General features: G+C 34.7%; 1 protein-coding gene across 1 annotated transcript in view; it reads left to right on the top strand.

Annotated features, from left to right (window-relative positions):
- Nucleotides 1-18,396, top strand: part of Xpd (general transcription and DNA repair factor IIH helicase subunit Xpd) — a 279,740-nt gene that overhangs the window by 72,556 nt on the left and 188,788 nt on the right. The window contains exon 9 of the mRNA XM_090376384.1: nt 11,580-11,703. Coding sequence (XP_090232510.1) covers nt 11,580-11,703 — 124 coding nt within the window. The remainder of the gene's footprint in view (nt 1-11,579; nt 11,704-18,396) is intronic.

The following is an 18,396-nucleotide window of genomic DNA, read 5'->3' on the forward strand; positions in this document are numbered from 1 at the left end:
AAGCTTTTGATACTGTTGCACATAAAAGACTGATGTACAAATTGGAACAGTGTGGCATTAAGGACAAGTTACTGCTCTGGATAAAGGGATGGTTGAGTGCGAGAAGACAGAGAGTGGTTTTTAATTTACGCTGCTCTTCATGAACTAATGTTATTAGTGGATTCCCCCTGGCGTTCAGTGCTGGGCCTAATTATTTTCTATATTTATTAATGATATTGATGAAGGTATATATCAAGCTTAATAATATGTAAGTTTGCAGATGATACAAAGGTTGGCAGGTTGGTTAATGACAGTAATCAGGGTAAGCTGCAAAAAGATATAAAAATAATTAGGCAGATGGGCTGAGAAATGGCAGTTGAAGTTTAACATTGATAAATACAAGGTACTGCATATGGATAGCAGTAATCCCATATTAACGTACCAACTATGTGTACAGCACTCAGGGCAATGGAAAATGAAAGAGACTTGGGGGTAATTGTGCAGTTAGCTAGGAAGTTCTCTGAGCAGTGCAAACAGGTTGCCAGGACAGCTCATGGTGTTTTGTCAGTGATATATAGGAACTTTGCTAGCAGGGATAAGAGATGATTATCCCATTGTACAGTGCTTTAGTTAGGTTGCATCTTCAATACTGCCTAGAGATCTTGAGGCCTCATTTTAGGAAGGATGTAGATCTGCTAGAATGAGTGCAGAGGACAACGATATTGTTGAAAAGAATGCAAGGCTTCAATTCTGCAAATTGCAGTCTGGAAACTAGGCACCTGTGAGGTGAGCTGATTGAGGTGTTCAAGGTTTTGAATAGATTGAGCAAACTTATTGCTGATGGCATTCTTCCTCTTGCTCAGACTATACACACATGAGGGTGGCATAAATTCAAATTGAGAAAGGATGGTTGCAGGATAGATGTGCAGAGATTTGCCCTTCAGCCAGCGAATGGTTGATTGTTGAAACAAAGTTCTATCTGATGTTGTGGAAGTGGGTAGGTTGAATAAATTCAAGGAAGAACTAGATGCATTATTGGAGGAGATGGATAGGTGATGTGGGAGGTGTTTTTTTTTAGCTGATGTTTTATAAGCTTGTTTTCTTGCATTGCATGTTACTACTAATAATAATAAGGCTGTTTAAAATTAAAAATGTTGCGTATTGAAATTCGCTTGCCTCCAAATCTTCAGGTTTGTTTATTGTCTACACCAAACCTCATAACAATTGCAAATAGTAATCAGTCCAAACCAGATTTTGAACAGGTTAAGAGTAGGAAACTTGCTTCTTGTAGCTCTTGGCCGCAACTTATGCCCATCTCTGTTCCCACTTCTGTCAAAACCAGATGGTTCTATTGTCACCTCAGTTAAAGATAAAGCTGACCTGCTAGCATCCTACTTTTCTTTTAATCATGTATTGATGTTCTTGGTAAACCAACTCCTACCATTCCCAGTGCACTCCATTCAATTCCATGGTCTTCCGTCAAAAGGATGTCAGATGAATTTTGAACAGTCTTAATTCCAAGAAAGTGCTAGGTTGTGATGGTATTTTTCCACTTGTTCTCAAAACCTGTACTCCTTTTTATTTCTATGTTGCCTTTTTACAGTTTCTTATTCCACCTGTGTTTTTCCTTCTACTGGATATTGCTCATAACCAGCTAGTTCCTAAAGAGGATGACAAATCCCTGTTCTCCAGTTACACTGGTCAACACATTTTGTCACATGGAAACATTTCTTGCTAACTGTTATGTGTTTTTGTTGTTGAATCCTAAAATGCAAAAAAGAATTTCGTTATCACAGTTTTTATGTGGCACAAATTTTGATATTAATAATACAGTAATGAAAAAATGAAATAATAATAGAGTGCAATTTTCAAAATGAATGAATATGTGGAAAGGGTTGTTTTGTGTGCTATGTGGTATGACGGACTGAGGCATATTCAAACTTTTCATGAAATTCTATACTTGTAGCTGACAGCTGTATAACCAAGTTCAGACCTGATATAATATTGCTTATTTCTTCACAGTAGACTGTTCTCACACTTGGTTTAAGAGGTCATTATTGTTTGTGATCCTTTTCTTTAAGTGTTGTGTACCTTTTAGATGTTTCTGTGCATTTATAACCTAAGATGCCTTGTTGTTGTTGTTTGGTTTTTAGGAGCATTAGCAACTAAGGCCATATTGCTCCGGGGATATGCGGCGGTCATTCCCTGACCTTTTCGCATCCTCCGTATTTGGTGGTCACGGGCTCGAACCTGGTATAATCAAGAAGCATGTGCTATGCACTGTTGCTCCTGCCCACCTGGCTATGGAGCGCCGAAGATGCCTTCTAAAGGTATCAATCATCCTAATAGTTTTTTTATATATGTGATGAACTAACTTTTAAATCACAGAGACAAAGCTTTATTCCTCTATTAAAAAAAGCTTATGAATTTATTTTTTGTTGTAAAGTGCATGATCCGGATAAGCCTCGGGCCACTCATTTCTGCTATATCAGTTGTGTTAAATTACTTACTACCTGGTTAAATAGATATCACCATCATGTGCCTTTTGCAGTTCCTGTGATTCTTATGAACAAACAGTACCTCTAAATCTAAACATACTATAAAATATCCAAATATACCATCAGCTATTAAACCTATTTTACACAATGAAGAACTACCTATACCAAAACTACCGGAAACTTACAATTTGGTTAAAGAAGATGAACTAGGTGATTTTGAGTTTGACGGTGAGATTTAGAATGATTATTGAGAAGACCAGCAAGTTAGTAACCCCATATATGAAGTGACATGTTAACCTTCAGAACCACACTTAATATCTCTCAAGAGGAATTAAATGATCTTGTTTGTGATCTGAACTTGCATAAAAATCAAGTTGAACTTTTGGCTTCTATGTTGAAAGGATAGAATCTCCTGTAAGAAAACATCAAAATATGCTATTTTTTAAACATCAGCAAGCATTTATATATATTTATTTTCTCAAGAAGGCGATTTGGTTTATTGCAGTGATATAAATTTTGTAATGGAAACTAGAACATTGCACAATCCAGCTGAGTGGGAGTTATTCATCAGTTCCTCAAAAGTGAGTTTGAAAGCAGTGTTGCTCCATAATGGAAATTAATTGGCATCAGTACCCTTAGCATATACGAGGGGGTATCAAAAAGTTCGTACCCTTACCTAGAAATAATAGCCCTAGAAAGGTGAAACTTCACAGGAACTTTAATCCTATTCTGTGTACTCTTCATATATAGTAACACATTTCTCCCATCTGTGGATCAGTTTTTTGTTTAATGCCTTGATCATAGAAGTCTGCACTTTTTGCCTGAAACCACGATTCCACTTCATTGATGACTTCCTGAGACAAATCAAAGCGGCGTCCATTCAGCTGTTTCTTCATTTCTCAAAACAAGAAGACTTCTGATGGTGCTAGGTCAGGAGAATAGGGTAGGCAATCTTGGAACCCATCGTGCGGAGACCTTAGACATGTGCAGATGGTCATGTAAAATGCTGTGGGCAGACCCATAACTAATTCCCACTGCATTTGGATTAAATTAATTTTCATACGTCTGAGACTCAGCACTAGCTGCTCAACCTTTACAACCATCTCACCGTCTGTGGATGTTGATGGCCTTCCTCTCTTGGCTCATCAAATACACTTGTACAACTGCACTGGAACTCCTGTTTCCACTTTTTTACAGTGTCATAGGCCGCCTCCATAGCCAGGTGGGCAGGAGCAGCAGTGCATAGCACACGCTTCTTGATTAGACCGGGGTTCGAGCCTGTGACCACCAAATACGGAGGATGCAGAAAGGCCAGGGAATGACCACCGCATATCCCCGGAGCAATATGGCTTTAGTTGCTAATGCTCCTAAAAACCAAATAAACAACAACAACAAACAGTGTCATAGGATGGACAATCAATTCTGCCCATACACAGCTTTCATTTCTTTGTTAATTTCTTGAGCTTTCTTGCCCTGCAAATCCAGGAACTTGATCACTGTTTGATACTCCACTTTGTCAATCATAGTGTCCTTACTCAGATTTCGGGCTCCACCTCTGGTGTACCTACGGGAATGAAATTTCATATGTTAGTTATTGAATATGTAGACAACTTGTATTAAAAACAACATCTTCCTACTGATGTTTTATCTAGGTCAGGGTATGAACGTTTTGATACCCCCTCGTATTGCACAAATGAAAGAAATCTATGATAATATGAAACTTCTCTTGACAAGCGTAAAGTATGAGCAGTTTTCTTGGCATATCTGTGGTGACCTTAAAGCAATTGCTCTTTTATTAAGCCTACAACTTGGCTATATCAAATGTTCCTACTTTATTTGTGAATGGGAGAGAGATAAGAAAAACCATTATGCTAAAAAGCAGTGACCTCAGGGAAAAAGATCTGATTACAGGGTAGACAAATATTGCAAATAAACCATTAATTTGATAAAGTTTTATTAGCACCAATGCATATTAAACTTGGTTTAATGAAACATTTTGTCAATGCAATGGATCGAAATGGAGCAGGTTTTCTTTGTATGTAAGAGAAATGTACTGGAGTCAATGAGAACAAAATCAAAGAGGCATATTTGTGGGACCCCAAATATCTTATTTGGAGTACCACTGATGAAAGATGAACATTCTGAAAGGCATTTAAATGAAGTTGAAAGAACTGCATGGAATGGAACTTGCTTAAAAAAGTTACTGAAATTTTTTTTCGGAAATTTCAAGGCTGAAAATTACTAAGAAATGGTCGATGCGTTTTTCAAGACCTATGAAGTTATTGGGATGTAATATGTCCCTAAAGATCCATTTCTTGGATTCACATTTGGACTTCTTCCCATTAAACCTGAGAGCTGGCAGTGATGAAAATGGGAAGCATTTCCATCAAACTATTTCCACAATGGAAAAGAGGTACTAGGACAAGTGTGAGGCCCAAGCATGCTGGCTGATTACTGTTGGAACTTTGATGAGTGATAATCCAAGGCAAAATAGAACAGGAAATCACCAGTTGCTACATTCTGGTTCAGTTGAAGACAATAAGTAAGTTAATTAAAAAAAAAAAAATGTGCTAGTGTCACTTATTTTAATGTTTGTATAAAACTGAAATCACATTAAAACTTTAGGTGATGAACAAAAACCAATTTAATATTTAAAATCAGCACAAAAAATTTTCAAATTTACTTTGATATGTGCAACAGAAAAAAAAAGTATTCTTTTATTTGTCAGTGTTATTGTCCCCATTGCACCTACCTCTACTCTTTCTAAAATAATGGAGAAAACTATTAACTGCCAACTGTTAAACTATCTTGAAACCATCCATCTGATCAATGACCATCAATATGGATTCCAGCAGTGGTGATCCACTGGTGATATATTTGCTTGTACTACCCATCTATGGACAAATTCATTGGAATAGTTTTGTGAAGTAAGCAGTTGCTCTTGACATTTCTAAGGCTTTTGATTGTGTTTGGCATTAAGGTCTTATCTAGCTCCAATCTTGTGAATTGCTGACTTTTTTTTACAATTTGGTATCCACTTTTCTGTATATCACCTGCAGTGAGTGGACAGAGAGAAAAAATAACTTCTCCACTAATGCAGGTGTTCCCTAAGGTTCAGTTCTTTCTCCACCCCCCTCGTTTCCTCCTGTATATGGATGACCTTCTTCCATTGACTGGAAATCTTATCCATAGTTTTGCTCATGATCGAACATTACATTCTTTTACCTTCCAGTCTGAAAAACCTTGCTATGCACAAACAACTTCTACTTCCTGAATATCCACTATCAATTCCCTAAATGCCAATCTCCGGGTTATTCTCCAGTGGGGCAAATATAACTTAAGTTAGTTTCAATCTTTCTAAAACTCAGTCCTGTCTTATATCTCACAAAAAAGTTTCCTCTTCTTATCTTCAATGACACTCAGATTTCTAGACAAGATCACATATCTCTGTTAGGGATTACCCTGATGTTTAATATCTTGGCATAAGCACATCACAAATATTGTTTCCTTTGCATCTAAAAAACCAGTTTTTCTCATTTTCTCTCATTGTTACTGTTCTAAACAGCTACTCACTCTGTAAAAATCTCAAATCCACCCCCTACCATGGAATGTTGTTCCCACATCTGGAGCATTGCCACCATAACCTCTCTCAAGCTTCTATACTCAATTCAAAAGAGGACAGGTAGGTTAATTAATGACCCATCTCTTACAAAGTCTCTCCACTATCTGTCTCATGGATATTCTGTTTCTGTTGAGTGCCTTTTCTGTAGATACTTCCATGGCCACTGAATTGGCTTCTTTAATTCCCCTCTTCTCTCTCTCTCTCCCCCTTCCAAAACAGTCTGAACATACTGCAACCAGTTAACATCCATTTACTGTCCAACTCACAGAATCAAATTTTCTTTTCATTTATTCCTTCATCTTCTGTTTTCTGGAACAATAGATTCTTATACCTTTTGTGTTTTCATTAAAAAAACGTTTGAGTGTATATATTAATGACAAAGGGGATTCAACTGAAATTAAAAGAAGAGTTGAAATAGCAAGATTGGCCTTTTGCAAAATGAAAGGTGTTTTATGTAATCTGCAATTGAATCTAAATCTTTGACTAAGAGTAATGGAGTGCTACATCTGATACACACTACTCAGTGGTTGAGAGACTTGGACATTAAAGAAAGCAACAATTAAGAAATTGGAGGAATTCGAGATACTAATTACACATATAGAAGAATATTACGTATTCCATGGACAGCTAAAGTTACAAATGTGAAAGTGTTGAGGTCAGTCAGCAGAGAAAGAAAATTGTTGTCTCTAATCAAGAAATGAAAAACTTCTTTTTTTGGTCACATTATGAGAAATCAAGAAGAATATGCAGGTCCACAAATCATTCTGACTGGAAGAATTAATGGTGAGAAGAAGAATATTATGGCTGGATAATGAAGGAATGGACAGGCAAAACTGTGGAACATTATTTCATGACGTGTAGAACAGATGCTGATTGACAACCCCAGATGGGATGGAACCTATGATGATGATATATATTCTTATAACAAAGGGTGATATGATGACTTATTTTAAGTTGAAGGCAAAGGTAGAGATGCATTGTTACATTGATATTTATTACATATATGATAAAATAAATATTTATTGTATTCAATATGTTAATGTTAGTTTTAATATCCCTATTATTCTTAGTTGCATATTAGTGGTAATTGGTACATTATAAATTCTAGTACATGATCAAAATTTATAATTTAGCTATGGCACATATTATAGGTTATTACTCAAATAATAATTTCAATGGTATAATAGATTCAATTATATATATATATATAGCAAAATAGCAACATTGTATCTTCATTTCTGATGTAAACCACATGCCCAATTGGGTAAAAAGCATAAACATAAAAAAAAAAAAAAATAGAATAAAATTTAGTTACCAATATAATGGAAGATGTAAAATAGAAATTACTAGAATTAAAAAGAAGATTTTTTAGAAAATGGCTTGCAAACTTTGCAGCTGACACAATGAAGACATGAAATTAAAATTGGAAATAATAATAACTGAAATTTCAAAAGACATAACATTTTAGCCTAATACTAGTTAAAGTAAAGAGATTAAAAGTGAGTAGCCTGCAGAAGTATAAAGGGATATGGAAGCAATGACTTGAATATACAGAGATATTAGATTTTAATTATGTTTCAAATCTCTTTTACTTTAACTGGTATTAGGCTAAAATGTTATATGATTTTAGAAACTTCATTTATTATTATTTCCAGTTTTAATTTTGCATCTTCATTGTGTCAACTGTAAAATTCACAAGCCATATTCTAAAAAATCCCCCTTTAATTCTAATAATTTCTATTTTACATCTTCCATTAAATATAATGGAAGCTGTAAAATAGAAACTAAATTTTATTTTCATTTTCATTTTCATTTATATTGGTAACTAAATTTTATTCTCATTTTTATTTATGTTTATGCTTTTCACTCACCCATTGACTTGTGATTTACATCAGAAATGAAGACACAGTTTTGCTATTTTGTTTGCAATTCTGGCCATTGCCACTGATGAGAGGCCAATTTTGTAAGTTGCGTGACAACATCTCATTTGATAAATTTTTATGTAATTATGTATTTTTTATTATGCATGTTTTATTAGTTATCTACACTCTGTCTCTCACTTTCTTTTTTAACTTTATTCTTTTATTTCTCTTTTTCTTTCTATTTTCTTTTACTGTTCTTTTACTCCTTTTCTTTTATCCTTATCACTTTATTGTCCCTGCTCTGCTTAGGTTTAGCATTTTCTGCCTTGGACTGCACTAGACTACTTTTCTACTTTCTTATTTGTACATTCACTTTCTTGTTATTCTATGCAACGTGTGTGTGTATACACACACACACACACACACACACACACACACACACACACACACACACACACACACACACACACACACACACACACACACACACACACACGTATATAGTGTAATAAGATATATATATATATATATATATATCTTATTACATTATATATATATATATATAGTGTAATAAGAGCTGTTATATGCTCAATATCTCCTATATTCTTTTAATTATTAGTTAATTATACAGGGATTATCTTGATTTCTTTATAGGCAGGCTTCTTATCCTATTCTCCTAGTCCATCACATGAAATAAATAAATTATAAAAAATTTGTAAACTTCATCTTAATGTGTTCCATACTGTCACCATGAACGCAAATTAATAATCCGTGATCACCATCGAGTCCCCAACCTGATCCAAAACCATCAACCACGACACAGCTATTGGCACAGGAAAACATCATGTCAAAATTTCAAATAGTATAAAAAAACAATTAACAAATACGTGAAGACATTTTCTTCCTCCTTAAGTTGGATGAGAACTTTTTGATCATACATATTCATAGGATGGAAAGAAACTAAAAAATGCGCCACTGCGTCTATATTTAAAAGAAATTTAATCCTCATCACGCATGTGTTTATAGGACCAATCATCTGATATTAAAAAAGATTTACGAATGTTGATAGAATTTTTACATAATTCTATTTCAAGCATTTCTGCAATAAGTAGTTTACTGTAATTATGTTGAATATTAATTATTTTTGCTTCATTAAAAAGAAATGCGTGACCTTCATTTACAGTGTGAAATGCTAATTCCGAAGCATTTGTTCTCGACGCTCGAACTGAAGCCTTGTGTTATTTAATGTGAAATTCTAACACCCCCACGTAGAACCTATGTAAGACGAATCGCATTCTTTGCAAGAAATGCTGTAAACCAAATTGTGTTCATTGCAAGGAAGAATTAGTTAAATGTTTTCTTAATAATGTATACAATTTATTTATAGGTTTAGTTATTCTTTTCATATCTGTGCCTTTACACAAGTCATTCAGTTTATTATATGAATATTCTATATATGGAACTGTAATAAAATACTTTTTGTCTATATCTGTTTTCTGGTAGTTGTTTTTTTATCTTTTCTTGGGTGATCAGTTTAATTTTATTAATATAGGTGATTGGATAGCCTCTATTAAGGAATCTCTTTGTTAGTTTGTTTATCTCAGCCTGTAATCCACTCTGTATGGTGGAATATTTAAAAACTGGTTTAACATGACTGACTTTTTATAAATGTATGGGTGATAGCTCTTGTAATGTAATAAAATACCCATGTTTGTAGGCTTTCTATAAATACTAAAATCCCTGTATAATTAACTTATATATTTGCATATTATAAAAATATGACAAATAAAGATGATGGTAGTACGAAATGTCCGGAAAGCCACAGGCCAAAGAGGAAGATAGCCAAAAATGTAGTAACCATTAAAATGAAAAAGTAATGGCAGCCTACATCAGATAAAGGCGGGAAAAAATTTTGCAAAAATACTTAAAAATGGGGAAGAAAAGCAAATATGCAATTAATAAAATTAAAATAAAATCTGATGACAGCAAAGTGAATATTGATATCAAAATTCACTTTTCTGTCATCAGATTTTATTTTAATTTTATTAATTGCATATTTGCTTTTCTTCCCCGTTTTTAAATTTTTTGGCAAACTTTTTTCCCGGCTTTATCTGATGTAGGCTGCCATTACCTTTTCATTTTAATGGTTACTACATTTTTGGCTATCTTCCTTTTTGGCCTGTGACTTTCTGGACGTTTCGTACTACCATCATCTTTATTTTTATTTGTCATATTTTTATAATATGCATATACAGTCGATTCCGGTTATTTGGGCCACCGGTTAATCGGGGCAGCTGTTTATTTGGGAGAAATCTGAAAAAACAGAACCCAATCGAGAAAATAGCCAGGGTTTACTTCACTTAATTGGGACAACATGCGTTTAATTGGGGCAGGAGATGGTAGCACTGCAGATTACCCTACGATTGTCTCCGACCGTATCACATGGTTCTGTCAGATTTCTGGAGGTCACAACCATAAAACAATAAAAACAATTAGCAGTCACCTGTTTATTGAGCTTTTCTGTTAGTGCAATCTATTGTAAATGGATAGTAAACTTGATCTTATTGAATTTGCGATAATACCAACAGCTGGAATTCTGTGGGTTATTATGGTGAAATGTGTTTACACTTCCATGGAATCTCCAATCATATAAAAAAATTAATTTTCAGAATCTTCTCTTCATTCCTATTTTTAAAGCTTCGTAACTTGTAACTCCGTTCTCACTTGCGCATATCGTTTACTTGCAATTTGTTATTGATTGCTTATCTTTTTACTGTTTTAAATTTTAACCCCCACCCACAAATGTCAGTGGCACCTACATAGCCAGGTGGGCAGGAGCAGCAGTGCGTAGCACACACTTCTTGATTAGACCGGGGTTCGAGCCTGTGACAACCAAATACAGAGGATGCAGAAAGGTCAGGGAATGACCACCGCATATCCCCGGAGCAATATGGCCTTAGTTGCTAATGCTCCTAAAAACCAAATAACAACAAATGTCAGTGAACAGAAATGTCAACTAATTAGTATGTACATATTAATTATTCTGATTTTCACGTATCATTTAATTTTTTAATTGGTAAGGTAATTAGATCCATTTTGCCATTTGTGCTTAATGTATCTTTACTTTTATAGCCTGTGGATAATATTCCTCCTATTTTCGATAATTAGAATCGCTGTTTAATAGAATTAAAATTGAATTCACAAACGTAATCACAATGACCGGTGCTTACTGCACATCGTATAGTGAACGGTACTTTACTATAGTGAATCCATCGTAACGTGATTTGATTGTATAGTGAACCAGTTGTAAAGCGGGGGTCCGTTGTATTTTTAACTATTTACGTGAAACTTTGGATAATTGGGCCAGCCGCTTAATTGGGCCTGATTGCTGCTTTGCATGATACTATTCTTAAAAATACACCCATTTATGTTTTTCAGTCTTTTGATGGTCTTGTTTGTAACTCCATTTTGCCATTTAGCCTATGCTGGCTTTAATCTACAGTTAATCTACTCTTTTTTTTTTTCCTTGTGGCCTTTAGTGTTGCCTCTAGCATTGGCATTTATTATTATATATATATAATTTTTTTAAAAATTTATTTATTATTATCTTTTTTCCAGATTACTCATGCTAACATCATTGTGTATAGTTATCATTATCTTTTGGATCCAAAAATAGCTGATATTGTTTCAAAAGAACTGGTTAGAAATTCTGTTGTTGTTTTTGATGAAGCTCATAATATAGGTAAGATTTTGATTGATACTGAAAATAAAATTAGTTTGCTTTATAAAATATTAAGTGATTGAGTGAGGAAATGCAGAAAGAATAAGCTGATAAGTGATGCAGCAAATTTTAATGTTGACTGATTGCATTGGATGCACTAAATAATTGTGCATTGTATATGCACATTTTCAAAATTAGCAGGCATCCTTCTGGATTAATATATTAACATCCTTAAAGATTTTGTTATCATTTGAATTCACTCCCTCTCCCCACTAATTATAACCCAAAACCATGATTCTTTGCATTGGGACTTAGCACTGGCATTCCACTGCAATAAATCTCACTGCATCTGCTCCTCATCCAAATTCAAGAACAGTCAAATTAGAATATAAATTTATTATAATCAAACATTCAATGTGATTTTCTCAATATGTTATTGGTAGGTATACATTTAATTGGAAGGTTGTAAATATGTAATTAGTTTTTTTGTTTTTTTTTAACAAAAATCAGGGCCATTATACCGTACAAAAGTTATACCAGCACCTCAATTGATAATATTTTAATAGTATTTGTATTGGTAATTTTAGTAATAGTAGCTATTTGAATTATGGTATTTTACTTGTTAACATTAGATCACAACTAAAACACCAGTTGAATAGTTTAATAGTATTATTATTTTCTATTTGTATTATGTTATTTTGCTTTATTAGTTACCATCATTTTAATTTGCTTCACTACTAATCAACTTCTGTATGATTAACATTAGCATTAATAGAGGCATATGATGCAAGAAAGCAAGCTTATACAGCATCAGCCAAAAAAAAAAAAAAAAAACCTTCCCATTTCACCCATCCATTCACTCAAAATGTTTGTCTAGTTCTGCCTTGAACTAATTTAAGTTGTTGACCTCCACTACAGCAGATGGAAATTTGTTCCAACTATCAACTACCAGCTGGCTAAAGGCAAATTTCTGCACATGTATTCTACAATTGTCTTTCCTCAGTTTGAATTTATGCCCCCTCAGGTAAATAATCTGAGCAAGAGTTAAAATCCCATCAGCATTGAGCTTGCTCAAACCATTCAAGGCCTTATACATCTCAATTAGATCACCTTGCAGGTGCCTAGTCTCCAGTTGCTGCAATTTGCAGAACTTAAGCCTTTCTTGGTAACAGTAAACCTTTCTTCCACTCACCAAGCTCATTCCAGCAGCTCTACATCCTTCCTAAAATGAGGCCTCCACACCCGTATGCAGTATTCATGGTGTGACCTGACTATTGCCTTATACAAGGGGATAATCACCTCCTTATCCCTGCTATCAAATTTTATTTATATTTTATATATAATTTTATATCAGTGACAAATCCCCATGAGCTACTCTTGAAGCCTGTCTGCACTGCAAAGAAAACTTCATTTCTGACTGCACAATTACCCCCAGATCTTTTTCATTCTCCACTACCCTGAGTGTAGTACTGCACAGTTGGTATGTTACTCCAATGTTACTACTATCCATATACAGTACTTTGCAGTTGTCAATGTTAAACTTCAGCTGCCACCTCTCAGCCCATCTGCCCAACTTTTGTAGATCCTGTTGCAGTAGCATACTGTCATTAACAACCCTGCCAATCTTCATATCATCTGCAAACTTTGACATTAAGCCTGATATACCTTCATAAATATCATTGATAAATATACAAAACAACAGTATGCCCAACACCGAACCCTGCAGGACTCCACTAATAACATTAGTTCACAAAGAGCAGTGTCCATTGATTACCACCGTCTGTCTTCTCCCACTTAACCACCCTTTTATCCATTGTAGCAACTTGCCCTCAATACCATACTGCTCCAATTTGTACAGTATTCTTCCATGTGCAACAGTGTCAAAAGCTTTCTTGAAATCCAAATATATGAGATCAAATTTCTTTTTTGCATCCAGTTCCTTTGTGACCACATTATAGTATCCAATCAAATTTGTCAGACAAGGCTTCCCCTTAACAAACCCATGTTGTGTCTGAACTATAACAGCAGTCTTGTCTAGATGATCATGCAGTGCTTCTTTAATCTGTGACTCCATTATTTTCCCTGAAACAGAAGTTAAACTAACAGGTCTGTAATTGGAAGTAATCTGAAATTATTGGGCTATTTGAAGTATTTAGCATACAATCTAAATTTTTTCAGTCTCAATTATTGAGAGTGGATAGAAGAAGGCTTAAGAAAAAAAGGAACATTTTGATGATTCTAGATAATTGCAGTGCACATTCTGCTGTGACTCTTAAGTTGATGAATATATGGCTGTTGTTTTCAATTTCCAATACCACCAGTTTATAACCTCAAGAGAGCATATAGCCTTCCTGATAAGGTACATGATTCACAACCTAAACGGATGGAACAATTTGCAGCCAAGGTAAAATGTCTTTGATGCTATTCAAAATATTGATTTTGCTTGATACAGTATTACATCTAGTGTAATAATCTTTCTGTTTCAGAAAGAGTGGATTTGGAGAGAATATGATTGAAAAACATAATCCAGAAAATAAATGGGATTACAATGTTGAGAAATGCTGGACTTTGAAGGAGCACATGGATTTTATTTCAAATTTGTGGAGTTTGTTAAGGTGGATGATGAAGTTGCCACCACAACAATGTCAACACCAAAACAGCTGCTGAGTAAGCAAAATGATGAAGTTTTTGTTACCAGTGATGAAAGTGAAAAAACACTTTGCCCTATAAAAAAAAAAGCCAAAAAATATGTTGAATGTAATAGAGAATGTGTTGCCTGTAGTAATGTTGATAAAGAAACAGCTGTTGCATTTGGTAATGTCTGTGCTGTAGTTAAAAATGCATATAAGACAAAAACTGTGCAAATGAAATTAGATTAATTTAGATTAAAGACTTTATTTTATTTTTTTTTATCTCATAAATTAAAAAAATACAAACAAAATATGCATTATTCTTATTACTAATAAACAAGGCTTGATTATTAGTAATAAGAATTAGTTTACTTTTACTTTTATTTATTGTTTTGTTATTATTTTGTTATTTTGTTATTATTTTGTTATTATATTGTTTTGTTATTATTATTGTTAGATGTATGCAAAAAATGCCAAAGCTTTGACATTTTTGGCAGACCTTGTTATTACAAAATGTGAAAATTTAGGTCCCTTGAACTTTGTATTAATGCAATTCTACTTTATAAACTGAAAAACTGCATATGAATACTAAATTAATATGAGTACAATTACATAAAGAACAGACAGAAAGTAATTACAATATATTTAAATAAGGCATAACAGCAGTAACCAAAGATATCAAACACCTGGTTATATAATCAAAGATAAGTAAGGAGAAATTGAAAAATAAAGGAAACTGTAAGTGACAAGGATAGTGTACCAAGTGACAAATAAAATAAACTTATCTGCAAAAGGAACTTAACCTCTCAAAACTTCCTCATCATTTCACAGATATACATGGTGCCAGTTCCAATCTCAGTGATGTCCATTTTCATCTATAATCTACTGAGCCCACTTACTTTTTTCTGAGCAGAACCTCAGTTATCAGATGCTTCAACCTCCACCAATCCAAATTGCTCTCATTATGATTCTGTTCACTTCAGTTGTAGTACTTTTGATGTTACCAACAGCAATTTCTAAATGGCAAGCATTCAAGGAATTAATCATGGAAGCTACTAGGCTTTTCATACCGATTAAGAAATACTCTTGAAGGTTTAGGCCTAAATTGTTGTCAGACAAACTAATGAGACTCGTGACAGAGAAGAAAACTGCTGGGATGCATATAAATTATCAGGCTACATAGAAGTCTATGGTAGATATAAGCTAGTCTGTAATCAAGTCACAGAGGTGGTTAGGCAAGCGAAGGCAGATTATGAGAAATCATTGGCATAGGATGCAAAGAAAAACAGCAAGGAGTTCTCTACTTATGTAAACTCTAGAAGGAAGGGGATGAATCAGATTGGTTCATTTGATATTGATGGTTTGACTGTTGATGATCCTGCTCAGATAGTTGGAAAACTGAATGAGTATTTTGCATCTACATTCACACATGAGGAATTCTGTAGTGAAGTGGAGGACAGAAGCTTATTAAACTCTAACAGGGAACTTAATGATTTTGTAATAAGTGAGGAAAGTGGAGGAGAAATTGTTGAAGTTAGACATAAGAAAGGCACCTGGGTTGGATAGGATCTATCCAGTTATATTAAAGGAGGCAGCAAAGGAAGTAAGCAAACCCTTAGCCATAATTATGAGATCATCCTTTGATTCAGGGGTCAAAGAATATACATTTGCATATCCCCACGGACTGGAGATATGCAAATGTATCCCCAATTCACAAAGGGGAACAAAGGGTGACATGAGTAATTACAGACCTGTTAGTTTAACTTCTGTTCTGGGGAATATAATGGAGTCACTGGTTTAAGAAGCATTGCAGGATCATCTAGACAAGACTGCAGTAATAATTTCGACACAGCATGGGTTTGTTAAGGGAAAGGCTTGTATGATAAATCTGATTGAATATTATGATGTGGTTACAAAGGAACTGGATGCAAAAAATAATTTTGATATTATATACTTGGATTTCAGGAAAGCTTTTGATACTTTTGCACATGGAAGACTGCTGTACAAATTGGAGCAGTATGGTATTAAGGGCAAGTTGCTACAATGGATAAAAGGGTGGTTGAGTGGGAGAAGACGGAGAGTGGTAATCAATGGATGCTGCTCTTTGTGGAGTAATGCTATTAGTGGAGTTGCCCAGAGTTCAGTGTTGGGTCCACTGTTGTTTTGTATATTTATCAATGATATTGATGAAGGTATATCAGGCTTAATATCCCAGTTTGTAGCTGATGCTAAGGTTGGCAGCTTTGTTAATTGCAGTAATGGCAGTGTGCTCTGCAACAGGATCTAGAAAAGTTGGGCAGATGGGCTGAGGAGTGGCAACTGAAGTTTAACATTGACAAATGCAAAGCACTGCATATGGGTAGAAGCAACCCAGAGGAACGTACCAACTGTGTGGTACTACACTTAGGGTGGTAGAAAATGAAAAAGACCTGCGAGTAATTGTGCTGTCAGATATGAAGTTTTCTGAGCACTGCAGACAGGCTGCCAGAGCAGGTCATGGGGTGTTGTCAGTGATATACAGGAATTTTGCCAGTAGGTAAAGGAGGTGATTATCCCTTTGTATAAGGCAATGGTCAGGTCATGCCTTTGTACTGCATACAGGTCTGGAGGCCTTATTTTAGGAAGGATGTAGAGTTGCTTGAGCGAGTATATAGAATGGCTACAAGATTGGTGAGGGGAATGAAGGGATCCTCTTACCAAGAGAGAGGCTTAAGTTCTGGAAATTGCAGCATCTGGAGAATAGGCACCTGTGAGGTGATTTGATTGAGGTGTATAAGGCCTTGAATGGGTTGAGCAAGCTCAATTCTGATAGGATTCTTCCTCTTGCACAAATTATGAACCTGGGTGGTCATAAATTCATATTGAGGAAAGACAGTTGTAGATTAGATGTGTGGAAATTTGCCTTTAGCCAGCTAGTAGTTTATTGCTGAAATAAATTTCCATTTGTTGTTGTGGAAGTTGATAGTTTAAATAAATTCAAGGAGGAACTGGACAAATTTTTAGTGGGAATGTATGTGTGAAATGTTTTTTTTTTTTTTTTTTTATGCTGATGCTACATAAGCTTACTTTCTTGTATGCCTCTGCTGCTGCTACTATTACTACTGCTACTTGATATGTTGCTGTGATAGCCCCTGTCAGAAACTTCCCCTTCTGGAATCTCCTGTTTTTCATGTCCTCTGGATTAAATCCTCTTTGCTCCATTTTTGTCAGATACACATTTTCTCTTTCATTCTCCTCACTCTGCAAATCACTGAAAACTTTTTGTCTTCCTTTCTTTGAAAGTAGATTTTCTGAAATCTTACTTTCCTAACAGTGAGGTAATTTTTCTTGGTGATTTTAATCTTGGCAACTCCAGTTGGCTTCAGTTTTCTAGTTAGATCCAGCTGATTGATATGTTGTGGATTTTGTGATTACTAATGATCTTATACAGCTTTTGTATTCAACTACCAGAAAATCCTAATCGCATTCAACACCATTGGTATTTTCCTCTCCAGCAATCCTTCAAAGTAGTAGTCTTCTAATGTTAGTCTTAGATCGCAACTTTATGATGGTCACTTTTCTTTTGGATCCTCTCTCTTATGACCATTCTCATGTCATTTGGCATCAAAAAATACAAAATAGAATAATCTGTGTAGTTTCTATTCCTCTTTTACTTTGTTGGGTTACTGTTTTAAATCGTTCAGTCCTAATGTTTGCTCAGATGGGGTCAGTGAAATTATTCTTGTAGGGGGGAATGTAATTCTGCCTTCCACCTAAAATCTTGTCCTTTATTTAAACCTTGGTTTCCAAAAAAAATGAACTAATGTTGTTCAAGATAAGGATATGGCATATTATTATTGGCTTGTAACCAAATCTCTACTCTCTGCTTACACTAAAACTTGCAATAATAGTCATCATGGCCTTAGTTGCCCATGTGTCATAAAAACTGAAATCAAGCAACAATAGTAAAACATTTATTAATCAATTTAAACTCAATTTTGAACAGGCTAAGGGTAGAAAACTTGTTTCTTGTCCAAGTAGTAGTTGAGTCTTCTGGTCTCTTTCTAGTGTTGATGGCTGCAACTTCTGTCCACCTGTACTTCTG

Source organism: Mastigoproctus giganteus, chromosome 6 (assembly GCF_048544385.1).
Source record: "Mastigoproctus giganteus isolate SK-2022 chromosome 6, ASM4854438v1, whole genome shotgun sequence".
Lineage (NCBI taxonomy): Eukaryota > Metazoa > Arthropoda > Arachnida > Uropygi > Thelyphonidae > Mastigoproctus > Mastigoproctus giganteus.